Source organism: Telopea speciosissima, chromosome 8 (genome assembly GCF_018873765.1).
Source record: "Telopea speciosissima isolate NSW1024214 ecotype Mountain lineage chromosome 8, Tspe_v1, whole genome shotgun sequence".
Taxonomy (NCBI): Eukaryota; Viridiplantae; Streptophyta; class Magnoliopsida; order Proteales; family Proteaceae; genus Telopea; species Telopea speciosissima.
This window is the reverse complement of record NC_057923.1, coordinates 23,518,422-23,537,547: the sequence shown is the minus strand read 5'-3', so window position 1 is coordinate 23,537,547 and position 19,126 is coordinate 23,518,422. Positions and strand designations below refer to the sequence as shown.

The window sequence follows — 19,126 nt, the reverse complement described above, 5'->3', positions numbered from 1 at the left end:
CAGGTAGACCTAAGTGAATCGGGAATAACAATCTCTAAAAGTGACATACCACCTATGGCCATGTTGAAATCCTTGAATAATGGCTTATGAACAATGTGCCCACAACCTCTTTATTTATAATCAGAGATCATTACAATAAAGGAAATAAAATCTTAGTCAAATCACATGTGCAACATATGCATAATGAACCTGGACACTTTAATGTATTTGGGTCCGGGTCACGGATCAACGGGTAATCCATGAACATTCAACACTCCCCCTCAAGTTGGTGCATACTTGTCAAACATGCCCAACTTGCTAATAATAGAACAAAATAATTTACTACTAATTCCCTTAATAAGAATATCAGCCACTTGATCACTAGACTGAACAAACAGAACACAGATGACCCCTTGCTCCAGCTTTTCCTTGATAAAGTGCCGATGAGCCGATCAATCTCAACATGTTTGGTGCGATCATGTTGGACTAGATTATGGGTAATGCTGATTGCGGACTTACTGTTGCAATAGAGTCTCATTGGAAGGTCAACTGACAATCCAAGATCTTGGAGAAGTCCTTTGAGCCGAAGAAGTTCGCAACTGCCTTGTGCCATGGCTCTAAACTCAGCTTCAGCACTTGACCGAGCAACCACTGTCTACTTCTTGCTTCTCCAAGTAGTCAAATTTCCTCCAACATAGGTGCAATATCCAGAGGTGAACCTTCTATCATCAGGGTTGCCTGCCCAATCCGCATCAGTATAAGCTTCTACCCAGAGATGACTATATGAGGAATATAGGACTCCTTTACCAGGAGAGGACTTTAGGTACCTTAGGATTCGGAATGCTGCCTCCAAGTGAGAAGAGTGAGGATCATGCATAAACTGGCTGACTACACTTACTGCAAATGCAATATCTGGTCGGGTATGAGACAAGTATATCAATCTCCCAACCAACCTCTGATAACTTCCCTTATCAATAGGGTCACCATCCTTACTCTTCAAGTGTGTGTAAGGTTCCAGAGGTGTATTGGCAGGTTTACACCCAAGCATCCCAGTGTCCTTTAATAAATCGAGAGTATACTTTCTCTGAGAAAGAGATATACCTTTAGCAGAGTAGGCAACCTCTATTCCCAAGAAATACCGCAACCTGCCCAGGTCCTTGACCTCAAACTCGGTACCCAAATAGGTCTTCAACCGCTGAATTTCTTGTTTATCACTTCCGGTGATCACTATATCATCTACATAGACAATCAAAATAGTGATATGTTGTCCCACCCTTTTAACAAATAGCGTGTGTTCAGCATTGCTTTGCTGATATCCATTAGCAAACATAGCTCTATGGAAACGACCGAACCAGGCCCGGGGAGACTGTTTTAAGCCATACAAGGCTTTTTGAATTTGTACACCTTTCCTTGAGTGTTTGGTGAGGCAAAACCCGGAGGTATCTCCATGTAGACATCTTCTTCCAACTCTCCATGTAAGAAGGCATTTTTCACATCAAGTTGTTGAAGATCCCAACCTTGATTCACCGCATAGGAAATGATGACTCTCACTATATTCATCTTTACCACAGGAGCAAAGGTTTCTTGATAGTCGATTCCTTGGGTTTGAGTGAACCCTTTGGCAACCAACCTTGCTTTATACCTTTCAACTGAACCATCAGATTTATGCTTCACAACAAATACCCATTTACAACCAACGGGTCTCTTTCCTGATGGAGGATTTACCAAATCCCAGGTCTGATTTTTCTCTAAGGCACACATTTCTTCATTTATCACATCCTTCCATTTTTGCTCTGCTATTGCTTCCTGCCAATTGTTAGGAGTAATAACAGAAGATAATGAAGACATAAAGGCATGGAAAGGAGTAAGGGAGTTGTAAGATACAAAATTAGAAATTGGATGTTGAGTACAACTCCGCTTTGGCTTCCGAATGGCAATAGGTAAATCCAGACTGGGATCATAAGGAAGTTTACCAAGAGAATGAGTGGGAGAACTTAGGAACAGGTGCTGATTGAGTAGGTAGTGTGGTAGTGGTCTCTTTGTACAATGGTCCATGTGGAGGAAAAAATGTCCCCTGAGAATAATTCTTCAAATCTTTCTCCCCCTGAACTAGTTGCTACTCAATCTGTCCCATTTCTTGTTCTTGACTTGTAATCCCATCCTCCAATTCCATAGAAGAATCCTCTATAACAGGTACATGAACATCCAGAGGAACAATCAGTGGGACCTCTGAATCTGCACTTATGATCTCCCCCTGCAGAGGTTCTGGCGATGAAAAGTAGGCCTCGGATTCATGAAACACAACATCCATGGTAACAAATATTTTTCTGGTTGGAGGATGGTAGCATTTGTAGCCCTTCTGAGTAGCCGAGTAGCCAAGAAAAATGCACCGAAGTCACTTTGGGTCGAACTTGCCATGAACATGGTGGTTTCGGGCAAACACCACACAACCAAAAATTTTTGGTGGCACAACAAAAGTCGAGGAGCCCAATAAAACATCCAATGGGCAGCGTCCTCCTAAGACTCTTGAGGGAAGCCGATTAATAAGATAAGTGGCTGTGAGGACCGCATCACCCTAGAAACGAGGGGGAACAACCATATCAAACATCAGAGATCGAGCCATCTCAAGTAAATGCCTGTTCTTGCGTTCAATGACCCCATTCTGAGCAGGTGTATCCACATAAGAGGTCTGATGGATAATCCCATGAGTTTCCAAGTATGACCGAAAGGCACCATCCATGTATTCTTTGCCATTATCAGACCGAAGAATTCTTACCTTGGCATCGAACTGGGTCTGAACCATCGTATGAAATAGGGTAAAACAGCGAAAAACATCACTCTTATTGTGTATCAAGTAGACCCAAGTGGTCCGACTACAACAATCAATGAAGGTGACAAACTACCAAAAGCCAGAAGTAGAAACACACTGGGTAGGGCCCCAAACATCAGAATGAATCAATTTAAAAGGTGATAAACTTCTACTATCAGAAATAGGATAAACCGTCCGAGTTTGCTTGGCTAAAATGCAAGCATCACAAGAAAGATTAAATTTATTACATCGTTTAATCAAACTGGGAAAAAGATCAGATAAAACCCTTATAGGGGGATGGCCCAAAAGTTTATGCCAATTATTCAACTCCAAAGTTGCCGAATCAGATTCAGTAGAGGAAGACTGAGATGTCAAGGCTGCCGGTGTACTATCAAGTACATAAAGACCACCAACCACTTTACCACATGCAATCATACGATCCGTCTCCAAGTCCTGAAACAAGCAATGGTTGGGAAAAAAAGTCACTTTGCAATTTAAATCTCTGGTTATACTACTAATTGAAAGTAAATTAGTAGAGAATTTCGGAACATGTAAGACAGAGGAAAGGTAAAGAGAAGATGTGCACTATACAGATCCCTTTCCCGAGATAGAAGAAAGAGATCCGTCAGCAACACGGGCTTTAGTATGACCAGATAAAGGAGAATACTTGAAAAAAAGAGATGAAGAACTTGTTATATGGTTGGTTGCTCGAGTGTCAATCACCCAAGAATTGGGAATGACAGAGGAGTAGTTCCTACCAAATGAAATACCTGGAGAAGGAGTGGTAGGAGTAGTAGAAGGCACAAAAACAGTAGAGGCAGCCAATGAAGAGGATGTAGATGCCGAAGAAGACGTGTCCATACAAGTCACCATATCCCTGAAATGATTGAGTTCAGCCATAACTTGAGAAAGAGACTGCGCAGGTTGTTCTTCAGTGGATGTCTGATTTGCAGGTGTGCCAATAGACCGATTGGGACCACCCCTGCCCCGCCCCTGAGTATCTGCAGGGCGACTATGTAGCTTCCAACAACGATCCTTTGTGTGCCACTCCTTTCCATAATGATCACATTTAATAGGAGGACGATCCCCAGATGGCCAATTACTAGGAACAGAACGGGAAGTATTGTCACGGGCAGAAGATTGTAAACCAAAAATAAGAGTCGATCGTTCCTGAGGGACAAGATTAACCATGGCTATACGTCGACTGTCCTCGGCAGAAAGAATTGCATATGCCTACTTAAGAGTAGGTAGAGGATCACGATTCATAATATTAGACCGGATCGGATCAAATTCAATATTGAGCCCGGCCAAAAAATAAAAAACACGAACAGCGTCTTCCCATTTTCTGTAAGTCGTTGCATCAGCAGCACTAGGTGCAGTAAAGGTGCCCAAAAAATCCAACTGTTGCCATATAGTACACTTAGTGTTATAATATTGTGAAAGGGACAACTCTAACTTCTTGGTAGAGTGAATCTTTTGACGAAGTTCATAGGACTGAGCGGCATTCCCAACTTGAGAATACGTGTCCTTGGCTGTTTTCCATATCTTGGCTGCCGAATCGAGAAGAAGATAACGTCCGGTAATCTCTTACTCCATGGAATTCACCAAATAGGACATAACCAGAAAATTAAAATTCTCCCACCGATCTTGGGCAGAACCAGTTTCAGCAGGCCTGACAGAGGTTCTAGTGATGTAGCCAGAGAGACCACGGGAACCGATTGCAAACAAGCATGAACGAGACCACGGGAGGTAGTTGGCCCCATTTAACTTTATAGGACTGGCTGGAAAAGGAACAAAGTCACGCTGCGATGTGCCGTCAGAGTTGTCAGGCATGGTGACTGGTCAGAAAAAAATAATAATGGAAAAAAATTTCAGATTTGTTTACTGCATAGGGGAAAAAATTTTAGGGGAAAAAAGAGCCCTTGGTGGGAGACAACTCACCACCAAGGGAAGGTCTAAAAGGATCGCAAGGAGGCGGGAAGTCCTCTCGGGAGAAAAAAGGAGAGAGAGAGAGTCGCAGGAGGGAGGCGGTGGTGTGAAAAAAAAAGATGGGGAAAGACTACAGGAGGGCTGGCGGGAGGGGCTGGCGGAAGGCTGGCGGTGGTGTGGAGTGCTGGCGGAGGTGTTGCTGGCAGTGGTGCTGCTGCTAGGGTGACTTCACGATGGAGAGAAGAGAGAAAAAAACAAAAGGAAAGAAATTTAGATCCCATATTCTCGGATTGGCTCTGATGCCATGTTGAAATCCATGAATAATGGCTTATGAACAATGTGCCCACATCCTCTTTATTTATAATCAGAGATCATTACAATAAAGGAAATAAAATCCTAGTCAAATCACATGTGTAACATGTGCATAATGAACCTGGACACTTTATTGTATCCGGGTCCGGGTCACGGATCAACGGGTAATCCGTGAACATTCAACAGACTAGAAAGAGAAGCTTTTCGACTAGGACCCACACATCAGTATGAACCAATTGAAATAAGGAAGAAGACCTTTTATTAGAGATAGGATATGTTGAACGTGTCTATTTGGCCAAGACACAAGGCTCACAAAATTTTTTTTCCTTATTACAATTTTTTATTAATGCTGGAAATAAATGTAATAAAGTTCCTAAAGGAGGGTGTCCTAGTCTAGAATGCCGTTGGTGTACTTCAGAGGAGAAGGATGCAAGCTGACATAGCTGAGAAGGTAAAGCCTGTGTAACAAGAGGGTCACCATCAAGCAGGTACAATCCACTATGCACTTTACCCGATCCAATCGTCTTCCCTGAGTCCAGATCCAGAAAGACACAATGAGATGGAAAAAAAATCACTTTACAATTCAGATTTTTTGTAATACTACTAATAGATAGAAGGTTAGTAGTGAAATTGGGAATGTGCAACGCAGAAGACAAGGTAAGAGAAGGGGAACAACTAATGGATCCTTTCCCGGAAATAGATGAGAGGGACCCATTAGCTATTTTAACCTTATCCTTGCCAGAAGTAGGGAAATAGGTATGAAAAAGGCTAGGAGAACCTGTCATGTGATCAGTGGCACTTGAGTCGATGATCTATGGAGTGGAGACAACCGATGCACAGTGACCAACAAAGGAAATACCTGAACGGGCAAAATGAGAACCTGATGGTGTGGAATAACTGGCAGTAGATGTAGTAGAGGCAGCGGAAGTCTGTAACATACGCCTGAGAGCCTGAAATTCTTCCTGGGAGAAAACTGGTTCAACAGTGGGGGCTGTAGTTACACTTTCAGTGTGATTAACCTTGCCTTTAGGTTTACCACAACCACGTTTGATCTCAAAATCAGCGGGCTTCCCATGTAATTTCCAGCACTGAGCCTTAGTGTGATATGGTTTGTTGCAATGGTCACATTTGATTGGCTCTCTTGCAGGAGCAGCAGCAGCAGAAGCACTACTCTCAGAAGTAGTAGAAGAGTTAGAACCAGCAGCTTGTAGGGCTGATCTCTCAACTGTAGGAGTCAACATCATAGCAGCCCGACGTGTCTCTTCAGTGTGAACATAAGAAAAGGCCTACTCCAACGTTGGAAAAAGAATCCTACCAAGAACTTGCACTCGAATTGGATCATATTCAGCATTAAGACCAGCCAAAAAATCATAAACTCGAAACTGGTCCAGATACTTGGAATAGGCAGTAAGGGTCGGCAGGTGTAGAGGGCTGAAATGGAGCATAGTGATCCAATTGTTGCCATAAGCTCTTGAGGACAGCATAGTATTTGGTAACTGACAACTCCTTCTGAGTAGTGGCCCAATTGTCCATAAGTTTCCTTAGCAACAGCCCATATCTGTGCGGCTGTTTCAAGGAGAAGGTACTAACTGGAGAGTTCTTAAGGCATGGAGTTCAGAACAAAGGACATAACCATAGCATCATTGGCATTCCATCGAGCTTGAGAGGGGCCCTCTTCCATGGGCTGTTTAGAGGTGCCATTAAGATGGCCACTGAGTCTTCTTCAAGCCACAGTCAAAGAGAGAGATCTGGCCCACATTAGATAATTGGTGCCATCAAGTTTAATGGAAGCAACATAAGGGAGGAATTCAGTGCTGGACTGACCATCTCCTCCAGAAGTAGCCGTGGTCACATCAGAGTCTGGCATGATGAAGATAATCCTTGGCAGAAAATCAGAAGTAAAAGGCCTTGAAAATAAGGTCGAGTGATCCTCTTGGCAGCAAAAAAACCTTGAAAGTAATAGCAGCAACAAGCAGCCCTAACCCCCTAAAATCGATAAGGATCAAGGTTTTGAAAAACCCTAAAAGAGGAGATCTATTGGGGTTAGGGGTCTTCAAAAAAACTCGAAAGGGGCTGATAGTAATGTCGAGTCCTCCTTGAAGTAGTGTGAATGAGATCTCCAAAGATCAGCCCAAGCAAAGAACAGAAAACCCAAAAATCAATAAGAGTTGGGGTTTTTTCAAAACCCTGAAGTGAGATCGATAATGGGTATAAGCTGCAAATAGGTTGAGATTTTTGTAATATTTACTGTCCAATACTGCTATGATCGATCTCCAATAAGGAAAAAACAGCTTCCAAGGCATAAGAGAAGCTGATCTTCAAGAAGGGGAGATCTCCAAAAAATCGCAGGGACAAGGGCAGCAGCTATCGAGCTTGATATGTGATTAAACCATCTATTGAAGAGGTTGGATTGAGGGGAGCATCCAGATTGTATGATCACCTCATTAGATCTGCCCTAGCAAGAGAAGAAAACCAAAAGAAAAGAAAGGAAAGGAGAAAGAGAAGATCGAGTGGAAGAAGGTGGAAGAGAGGAACAATGGAAGGTAGTGGGGTTTTGAAAACCTAGATCAGAGAAAGTGGCTCTGATACCATGTTAACAAAACAGGAAATAGGAGAATGCTTGAATGATCAAACTGATCAACCAAGCCATATATTTATAATATGGAAGATTACATCATAGAGACATTAATACCCCTAGCTGTAGCCGACATAACTAGGCAGCACAAACACTTAAATATAAAGCAGTAAAAAGACCAGAATACCCCCACGGCATTCAGGTGTACATTATTCAACACTAACTGATACAAGGGCCAATCAAATTCATAGCTAGAGAAATAATGAGACGAACAGAATTCAGCCTAGCCATAGGGGAAAAGGGTTCAAAATAGTCAACACCATAAGTTTGGGTGTACCCTTTAGCTACCAGGCGGGCTTTAAGCCGCTCAACAGATCCATCAGAATGATACTTAATAGTGTACACCCATCGACAATTGACTAGGTCTTTACCAGGAGGTAAATCTACCAACTTCCATGTATGTCGAGTCAGTAAAGCATTCATTTCCACATCCATGGCCTTTTTCCAGGCAGGATTACTAAGAGCCTCAGTGTGAGTGCGGGGAATAGTATAGGAAGACAAGGAGGTAGCAAAACTATGATGACAAGGCGGAAGATGGGATAAAGAAACAAACTGCTCAATAGGATAAGTAACTAAAGACTTGTGAGTACACGAACGTTTACATTTCCAAGTGGCAATGGGTAAGTCATCAGGATCCGGATCAGCTGGTAATGCAGGAAGAACAGGTAAGACTGGATCTCCACCAGAAGTTGAAAAAGGTATAGGAAGCGATGCAAAAGGGCCAGCCTGATCTGTATGGAGTTGCCCAAAGTACCTCTTGTGCCGATACACCTATAGTGGAGAGGTAGGCAAGGGAACAATGGCAGGAATAGGAGGAGAATCAGACACAGCTAATGGATCACTGGACACAGTGGGCTGATCAGAAAAATAGGATGTACCTTCAAAAAAGGTGACATCCGCACTGACAAATTGCCTTCTAGTAAGAGGGTCATAACTCCCATTCCCAAAGTCATTCCAATCCTCCGCGGGCTATCTATTGGTGCCCTCCTTTCAATGCAATAAAGCTCAATGTGGACTGTGCATGTAAAGGTAATCCTGGGATAGGTGGAGGGGGTATTGTTAGGGATGGAAGAGGTCAGGTGTTGGCCGCATTTGCAAATTACTATGGAGAGTGTACTAACTCAATAGCTGAATTTAGAGCAATTCGGGGTGGTGTTCAGATCTGCGCCGAGATGGGACTCTTGGAATTCCATGTAAATTCTGATTCTACAATGGCAGTACACTGCATCACTAAGAAGAAGTGCAAGGTTTGGAGGGGGTGGTACTGGTTCCGCGAAATTCTTTGCCTGATTCAATCTCTCCGTCCTATGATTTCTTTCACCTTCAGAGAGGGTAACAGAGCTGCTGATTTGTTGGCGAATTACGCTTGTGACTCGTCATCCAACATAGTGTTTCACGACCATAGTTGTCACGGCGTCACGGCGATCCAAGTTGGTGGAGGGGTATCACGTCGATATATCGACATGTCGCCCACCATGGCGTTGCCATGGCAAGCATGTCGACCATGTTTTATTTTTTATTTTCTCTATTTTTAATGTTTTAATAGATGTATACTCAAACCATGTTTTATTTTTTCTCTATTGTTTCTCAAGTTTTAAGAAGAAAATTCAGAAATCGAAGAAGAAATCGAAGAGGGAAAGAAGAAATCGAAAGATATCGAAGAGGGAAAGAAGAAATCGAAGAGGGAAGAAGAAATCGAAGACAGGAAGAAGAAATCGAAGAGGGACGCCATGGCGTAGGTTGCCATACAACCTTCTCCAGGGTCAGGACGCCATGGCGACGCCATGACAACTATGTTCACGACTGGGACGAACTTCCTCTGGCTTTGAAAAAAATCACGTGGGAAGACGTGGCTGGCCTTCTAGTTATTCGCAGATGATTCTCTTTTTTGTCCGGTTTTTTTTTGTTTGGGTAGTTTGGTTCAGTCCTCAAGGCCTTTGGTGGTGGTGAGTAATTGTGCTTTTGTATCCTCGGGATGGGGTAAGGGGGCATTCTTTTGATTTAGTTTGGTTATTAATAAAATGGTAGGGACCAGCCCGGGTCCAGGTAATATTCGGGATTAAAAAAAAAAGAGGGTTATAACTCATAACATCTATATCCCTTCTGGGTTCTAGAGTAACCCACGAAAACATATTTGGTAGACCTAGGGTCCAATTTATAACCATGGAGATGGAGATTATGAACAAAGCAAACACACCCAAAAACTTTGGGAGGCAGACTAAAACTTGAAATACTAGGAAACAAAATAGAAAAAGGTGACTTGTCACGAAGAACAGAAGATGGCATACGGTTAATAAAAAAATAGGCAGTAAGAACTGCATCACACCAAAAATGTTTGGGCACCTGCATATGCAACATGAGGGCCCTGGCAACTTCAAGTAAGTGCCTATTTTTCCATTCCGCTACCCCATTCTGTTGAGGAGTATAGGAACAACTAGTTTGATGAATCATCCCATTAGCAACCCAAAAAGAGATCTCAGATTGAACAAACTCCAAAGCATTATCAAACCGAAAATTTTTAACAGAAGCATTAAACTAGGTCTTTATTTCATTGCAAAAGTTTTGAAACACAGATAAAAATTCAGATTTATCCTCTAAAAGGTACAGCCAAGTAGTCTGGGAATAATCATCTACGAAAGTGACAAAATAACGAAACCATGTCTAATGCTTGCACGACAAGGACCCCACACATTTGAATGCACTAAGGAAAATAAAGACGCACTATGGGGCATAGAACGAGAGGGAAAAGTCGCACGATGATGCTTACCCAACTCGCAGCCCTCACACTCTAATTTATTTAAAGACTTAAACTAAGGAAAAACAACTTGTAACCTAGACAAATACAAATGTCCTAGCCTACAATGCCATTGAAACGGAGACTCTCCACCAACAGTTGTAGCTGCAGCTGAAGTAGATGGGGCAGCACCATGCAAATTGTATAGTCCATCTTTCTCACACCCTCCACCAATCTTCTTCCTCGTGTGAAGATCCTGAAAAATACAATAAGAAAGAAAGAAGGTTATGGAACAATTCAAACTTTTAGTAAGTTGACTAATAGAAAGAAGACTTAAAGGGAATTGGGGAACATGTAAGACGGAAGAAAGAGAAATATTAGAATTAAGAGAAATTGTACCATGTCCGGTAACAGGAGTAGAGGAACCATTGGCCACAATAACAGGTGGGTATGAGAACTAAGAGAAATAGAGCTAAAAACAGATGACTTACCAGTCATGTGAGCGGAAGCCCCCGAATCAATGATCCAGGGTGTGGAAGTAGTGGAAAGGAGAGCAGCAGGTGTACCTACATGGGCTAAAGTGGCAGTAGTGGTGGATGCCCCAGAAGTGGAAGTGGATGACTACAGACTCTTGATGCGACGTAGGAGTTGTTGCATCTCATCACGGTAGTTGGAAGAAGAATCTCCTATAGTCGAACCAGCCTTAGTATCACTAGGTGTAACAAAATCAGTACCATCTTCAGAAGCTGCATGATTGGCCAAGTTTTGAGCCCATTCGGGTTTCCCATGCTTGGACCAGCAAGTATCAACAGTGTGATTTGTCTTCCCACAATAAGAACACAATCGGGCTGCTTCATCAATATGCTGCCCACCAGAAGTACGACCACCAAAGCCATGTCCTCTCCTTGAACTACGGCCTCTACCACGGCCTCTAGTAGTAGTGAAAGCCGAATTTTCCTTGGGTTAGTTTCAGGCTTGGAGCTAGGAGAAACAATACGCTGCAGCCGAGCAAAAGTGTCATTTAAGGTAGGGACAGATTCACCGGCCAACAGATGTCCTTTGACAGCCTTAAGACTAGGACTGAAACCAGCCAGAAACTTAGAAACAAAAAACTCATTCCTTTGAGCCTTCAAATTTTCAATGTCAGTAGTAAGGGGCTGGAAAACATTCAATTCTTCAACCATGCCCTTAAATACACTGTAATAGTCTTGGAGGGGCTTGTCTCCGTGCCAAAACTGATACAGTTTCTCATAAAGTTCAAAGATCCGTGTCATACTCTTCTCTTGAGAGTATGTCTCCTTGAGGTCATCCCAAACTCCCTTTGCCATGGTGTGAAACATAACATTCGCAGCGATATCCGGCTCCATGCTGTTTCATAACCAAATTAAAATAATTGCATTCTCCTTATTCCAAGTGCTGTATTCCTTAGAATCAGGTTCTGGAGGAGGAGAAGTAATGTAGCTAAGCTTGTCCTTAGCTATAATGTAAACCCGGACACCCTGTGCCCACAATAGGTAGTTGGAATTCCCCTTCAATTTTATGGATGTAATCTGAACATTGACATTGTCGTGAGGGGTCTTTGAATCAGCCATAGTAGATAAACTTCAAGCAATCAATAACAAGCACACAGAGAATCGATTCTGAAGTAATAGAGGTAGAGGAGCAGCAACCAATAACAGCAGCTGATAATAAGAGACAACTACTGCAGCATGAAAAAGAAAATAATGGGCAGCAGCAACACCACACTCGATAGAGGCAGCCCAGGCAGGGAACAAAGCAGAATCGATGTCAGAGTTATTGGGAAGAAGAAGAAACCCTTCAAACAAGCAGCACCATAACTCGAACTAGGTTACAATAGCCCCCAGAAGCACTAAGCATTATGTAGAAGCAGGCCTGAACCATAGGACATCAAACCACACCTTCCCAGAGACAATCGATTGTTGTCAGGGTTTTGTCCTGACATCGATTTCAGCAGCCTTCAAAAATAGTTGAGGGGGAACTCTATTCAGTCATCACATAAAGTAAATAGCAGTAGAAATCACTCCATTAGTTCTTCAAAGGAGTGGAATTACATCATAGAAGGGGCAGCTATAGGTGGCTGAACACCACAAGCAAAAGTCGATTGAAGGGAACCAAAAGAGGATCGAGAAAAGGTACTCCAATCTGATTTTACTGCTCTGATACCATGATATAATACCAGAAACTGAGCACCAGATTAGAGAGAAGAGAGGAGAAGAGAAGAAGTGGAAGAGAAGAAGAAGAGATCGCAAATCCCTAGAGAGGGGAGACCTGCGGTAGAACTAGATGTTCTATCACAGGCACTTAATGTATTATTTATATTAAAGAGAGATGGACAAAACTGCCCTTACATCCACTAAATCCAATAAAGCAGAAATAGAAATAAGGCAAAGTTACAAAGACCTATATTCCCTTAAACTATCGACTTCAACATATTATATTGCATTGATATGACTTCTATGTTGTATATAAGAATAATTATTTAAATTTATCAGTGCTATACTACATTTAGTCATACACTGCATGCCTAGGGCACCTAGATGGACGCCTTGTTGCCTAGGGCCCCTCCAACGCCTTGGGTCGCCTAGTTGCTGTGACAACTATGAATTATGAAATCCCTAGTCATGCTTTCTTGGCACATCTAATTATGTCATCATCTTTATTAGCACTGGTTATTCTCATGGAGACTTCCCACTATCAAAATCTTTCTCTATTGATTTCAGCAGGAACTTCTTTTTGTCAGGATGCCTGTTAAATAAATAAACCTCAAGGCACTTTTGGGTCTCCAACACATGGTTGAAGGGCTGGCACAGCCTAGTGTACTTGAAGATTGTTGTGGGTGGTTTAAGTTATCATCCATCAACAAACTTAACAAAACTCTGTTAAGTGTCTAGGTTAGACTTTTATGTACTTTTCCTTGGACCATTGGATTAGTCGCCAATCATCTACCAAATGTTACTGGTCATTGCTTAACTTAGGCTCCCTGTGGCATCCTATGCGAGAAAACATAAAACATGTACCCAAAGTTAAAACATTGTTATTGTAGTAGTTGTATTTGCTATTATTATAAGAATTATCATCATGACTATTATAAATTCATATGCTCTATGCATCAGAAAATGCATAGGACTACTCCGTCAACATGCTGCTGATCATATGCCTATGGTTTAATGCAGCTAATTTAGAACAGCCAATGCTCGCATATGGGATAAACCAAAACATTGTTGATTAATATGAGAACTTCTTTGGGCGAAGGAAAAATACCTGAGCTTCAAGCAAAGAAGGTGTGTACTGCAGGCCCTCGCAAAGTCAACAGTCTAACCAGGAACTGGACGGTCACCTAGATGTACACTCTTAGGCCTAGCCCGGAATTCTTAATTAATTATTCACATTTCCAAACCCGTAGGAATGGCTTTCTCCTTCTCCAATTGTCGGGAGAGCTTGTCACTTTGTCAATTTTATAGAGAAGCATGATAGTTGCACGTTGCGATCAACTAGGCAACCTTTGCGATGTACTATCTTCTCTGTGTTCCATATTTTATATACAGAAAATGTTATACTGTGAAATAGAGGGTTTTCCATTTTTCTAGCTATATATTGGTTATTCAATTTTTGATAATGATGCAGCTTTCAAATCTCTGGGGAAGCTGATGCTGGATGTAGGATTGATGCTGGCATATCATTGTGATCAATATGGTATTAACGATTTTGTAACTTCTGTAGTCATATCTTCTCATTATTCCCAGTTTTGAAACTCCTTATTGAGTAGTTCGGTATATGTCTCTGGAATAATGAGCAATTGAGCATTCTTAAGTAGGTTTTTAATTAAAGCTACTTTGACTTTCAGTTAGCTCTGTGAGTATGTGTTTAATCTTGATTCTGTTTCTTTTCATTCAAAATGGTATACTGACCAGAAGTTTCAATTGGCAGTATCCAGAAGGATGACAATGTATGATAGCAAAGGCCTTGAGCAGATACTTCTGCGTTCTCGGTGTCATAAAGGTCGTCTGCTGTATTATTTTCCTGCAGAGAAGAGGTGATTGTTACCTTGCTTCATACTAATTTTCATAACTTGATCCATAATTCACCAATGGGTTAGACAGTTAGAATATGTGGGAGGTCTGATTATAGTTAGAGAACAATGGTTTGTAGCTGAAAAATGAGGAAGAGAGGGAAGAAGAGAACAGAGGAGAAGAGAGGAAGAAGGAGAAGAGAGATGAGAGAATCGTGAGTTAGAGAGGAAGCTCTCCTAACTCCTATATTTACTTCACTAATAACTCTTACGAATTACATAGGACTCCCTAAGGAGGTAAAAGATAAAAAGAGAATAAAATGCAAACTTACAACCCTATGGCTTATAATAGAAACAGTGACAAATATACCCCTAACACATAAAACTCTAACACTCCCTCTCAAGCTGGAGAATAAATGTCATACATTCCCAGCTTGCATAGAAGAGTACTGAACAAGTTAGGGATAAGGCCCTTAGTGAAAATGTCTGCCAGTTGATCACCGGTTTGCACAAATGGAGTACAAATGCAACCTGAATCCAGCTTCTCTATGATGAAGTGCCTATCAACTTCAATGTGCTTTGTTCGATCATGTTGAACAGGGTTATGGGCAATACTTATAGCAGCCTTGTTATCACAGTAGAGCCTCATAGGTCCCTCACAATCGAACCCCAATTCTTGAACCAATCGCCTCAGCCATATAAGTTCACACACCCCATGAGCCATGGCTCTAAATTCAGCCTCTGCACTGGATCTAGCTACAACTGGTTGTTTCTTATTCCTCCATGTAACAAGGTTACCACCCATGAGGGTACAGTAACCTGAAGTAGATCGTCTATCAGAAATAGAACCAGCCCAATCTGCATCAGTGTAGCCCTCTATCCTCAAGTGACTATGCCTAGCATATAGAAGGCTTTTTCCTAGAGAGGATTTTAAGCACCTGATGATGCGATATACAGCATCAAGGTGTCCACTTTTATGAGCATGCATGAACTGACTCACCACTCCAACTGCATAACTGATGTCTGGCCGATTGAAGGAGAGGTAAATCAATTTCCCAACCAACCTCTGATATTTCCCTGCATCTACAAGAGGAGAACCACCATCTTCACTAAGTTTGTGATTCTGATCAATTGGGGAGTTGGCTGGTTTACATCCCAACATTCCTTTCTCTTTCAGTAGGTCCAGAACAAACTTCCGCTGGCAAATGTTGATGCCCTTCCTTGATCTTGATACTTCAATCCCAAGAAATACTTCAAAAGTCCAAGATCCTTAATTTCAAACTGTTAGGCCATGTAAGATTTTAACCTCTTTACCTCATCTTCATCATTCTCAGTCACAACAATATCATCAACATAAACAATAAGAGCAATAACTGTACCGTTACCTCTTCGGATAAACAAGATGTAGTCACCTTGACTCTGGAAATATCCATTCCTTAGAATGGCCTGTTGAAACCTCTCAAACCAAGCTTTGGGTGACTGTTTGCGACCATAAAGTGCCTTCTTGAGGAGACACACTTTCCCTTCTGCTGAAGGAGACTTGAAACCAGGTGGAGGTTGCATATACACCTCCTCTTCTAGATCACCATGAAGAAAAGTATTCTTCACATCTAACTGATACAATGGCCATTCTTTGTTGGTTGCCACTGATAGTAGGACTCTGATTGAGTTGTGCTTGGCCACAGGAGCAAAAGTCTCTTGGTAGTCAATACATTAAACTTGACTGTACCCTTTGGCTACCAATCGAGCCTTGTATCTGTCTACTATACCATCTGATCGGTACTTGATTGTATAGACCTACTTGCATCCAACTGGAACTCTCCCCCTGGGGAGATCAACAAGAGTCCATGTACCATTCTTCTCAAGAGCACTCATTTCCTCAAACATAGCCGCCTTCCATTTTGGGTCAGATATAGCCTCAGTGAAATTCTTAGGAATGGTTGCAGAGGAGAGAGCAGTGGTAAAAGCAAGACCTGTGGGGGAAAGATAGCATCATAGGAAACAAGCTGGGCAATAGGATTAGTGCAAGCTCTTTTGGAGGATCACCTGACTGAGGAGGATGAAGCTCAGGATCCAGATCCAAAGAGGGCTCTTGGCAGGTCTTCTTTCCTTTACTCTTCAAGCATTCACCTTTTTTGTAGTGAATGTGGTAATCATTCTCATGACCAGAACCACTTGCAACAACAGCCCCTTGATCACAAGTATCAACAACAGCCCCTTCTTTAGGTTTACCAATGTCAAATAGAAATGGGGAAGTAGGCAAAGGTGGGAGGAAAGGGATATCAACATCCTCTTCATTCCTTTTATTCTCCCCCTTAAACGGATGCTGATGAGAAGGAGTGAAGAAGGGTATAGACTCAAAGAAAGTGACATCTTTGGAGAGGAAGCGCTTTTGGGAAGCGGGATGATAGCACTTATACCCCTTGGTAGAAGAGGAATAACCAAGGAAGAGGCACTTGAGGGCCTTGGGATCAAGCTTAGTCCTAGCCGATTTATTGATATGGACATAGCAGACACACCCAAATACCTTGGGAGGAAGAGGAAAGGCAGATGTTTGAGGAAGCAGAGTTCTCAGAGAGGATTTGGAGCCAAGTAGCAAAGTTGGCATCTGATTGATAAGAAAGGCAGCAATAAGAAGAGCATCAGCCCCAAAAGTCTTAGGAACATGCATGCTAAAAAGAAGACTTCGAGTTACCTCCAACAGATGGCGGCTTTCCTTTCAGCCACTCCATTCTGTTGAGTTGTATCAACACATGCAATTTGGTGGATAATACCATGATCAATAAAAAACTGTTGGAGTCCCCTATACATGTACTCCCCCCCTTTATCGGAGCGGACTATTTGGATGTGGGTACCAAATTGAGTAAAAATTAAGTGATAGAAATTCTTGAAAGCATTATAAACATCACTCTTTTTGTTTCATTAAAAAAGTCCAAGTGGTCCGGGAGTAGTCATCAACAAATGAAACAAAATAACGGTATCCAGACAAAGAGGTAATGGGAGCGGGTCCCCAAACATCAGAATGCACAATATGAAAAGGAACATTGGATCTATTACCATGATAGGGATAAAAAGTGCAACAGTGTTTAGCAAAAATATATAGTTCACACTGAAAAAGATGAGAAGAAGAAAAAGAAGTAAACAAGTGAGGCAACTGTTTCCTCGTTACAACAAAAGATGGGTGGCCTAAACGTTGATGCCAAAGCATCACAGAATCCACAATACTCCAATCAGTCTGGCCACAAACATAGGACTGAGCAGCAGGCAAAATAGGCAAAATAGATGGCTGGGGCTCAAGAAGGTAGAGTCCTTTCTCCTCACGTCCACTGCCAATAACCCTCTTCGTCACCAAATCCTAAAAGACACAATGAGAAGGAAAGGAAATGACACAACAGGTTAAGGACTTGGTTAAATGACTGACAGATAACAGGTTAGTGGCAAAATTGGAAACATGAAGTACAAAATCAAGAGAAAGGGAAGAAGTGACTCGAACATTTCCCTTACCAGAGATAGAGGAAAGAGAACCATCGGCAAATCTAACCTTATCTTTACCGGAGCAAATAGAATAAGAGTCATAACACTGAGACATACTAGCCATATGATCTGTGGTACCAGAATCAACGACCCAAGTGGGAGCAGTGGAGGAGGCAGATGTAGAGGCCTGCAAGGTTGAGGCTGAGTTTGACGCTGCAGGAGCAGTAGAAGAACGGCCAAGTCGGGACATCATCTGACGTAGTGCTGTAATATCCTCTCTAGAGAGAGAATCAGGACCAGTCTGTGGTCCAGGTGACTCAGTATCAGCTGTCACAGAGTGGGCTCTAGCTCCCCCGGTCTTACCTCCTCAGGTACCAGATGATCCACCACGCCCACTAGGAGGCTGCCCATGAAGAGCCCAACACTTGTCCTTAGTATGCCCCAACTTTCCGCAATGGTCACATTTAAATCTGTCTCGACCTCTCCCTCCACCTCTCTGGTCGTGGTGGGAACTAGAAACGAGAGCTGATCTCTCCAGTGAGGGTGCAGTGTCCATGGATCATCTTCTTGTCTCCTCACTCTGCAAGTAGCTACACACTTCATTCAGTGATGGGACAGGAGACCTCCCTAAGATCTGCCAGCGAAGAGGTTCATACTCTGGTTTAAGACCACCAAGTAGGATAAGGATTCTTTCCTTTTCTTGTTTCTTGTAGATCTTGGCCTCATCTTCAAAATTGGACAGCTGGAGAATACTGTAGTGATCATATTCCTCCCACAAGCTAATATTCGTATTATAGTAGTTAGATATGCTCCGATCACCCTATTTCATATGGATGATTTTTTGGAGGATTTGATACACTTTGGCTGAAACACCAACTCTATCATAAACTTTGGAAACACTATCCCAAATACCCTTCGCAGTTTCCTTGCTCATAAATCTCCTACCTATCTCAGGTTTCATGGAGAATATCAGCCAGGTCATAACAGTGGAGTTCTCAGTCTCCCACTTTAGATAGTCTGAGGCAGTAGGTTCAGGTGCGTTGATGGAGCTAGTAATATATCCCAACTTTCCTCTATTGCGCAGGGACAACTTCACAGAGCGAGACCAATCCAAATAGTTTGTATTGTCAACCTTCACAATAGAAAGCTGGGTGTTGGGGTTATCAAGGAAGTTCATTGTGGGGGGAGCACCACTTACGCTGCCACTAGTAGCTCCCAAAGATC

At 42.3% G+C, this 19,126-nt stretch overlaps 1 protein-coding gene across 1 annotated transcript in view; it reads left to right on the top strand.

Moving 5' to 3' along the window:
• The window catches only part of LOC122672901, a 101,170-nt gene that overhangs the window by 39,953 nt on the left and 42,091 nt on the right, over positions 1-19,126 (top strand). The window contains exons 8-9 of the mRNA XM_043870407.1: positions 14,044-14,112; positions 14,347-14,452. Of these exons, the coding sequence (XP_043726342.1) occupies positions 14,044-14,112; positions 14,347-14,452 (175 nt within the window). The remainder of the gene's footprint in view (positions 1-14,043; positions 14,113-14,346; positions 14,453-19,126) is intronic.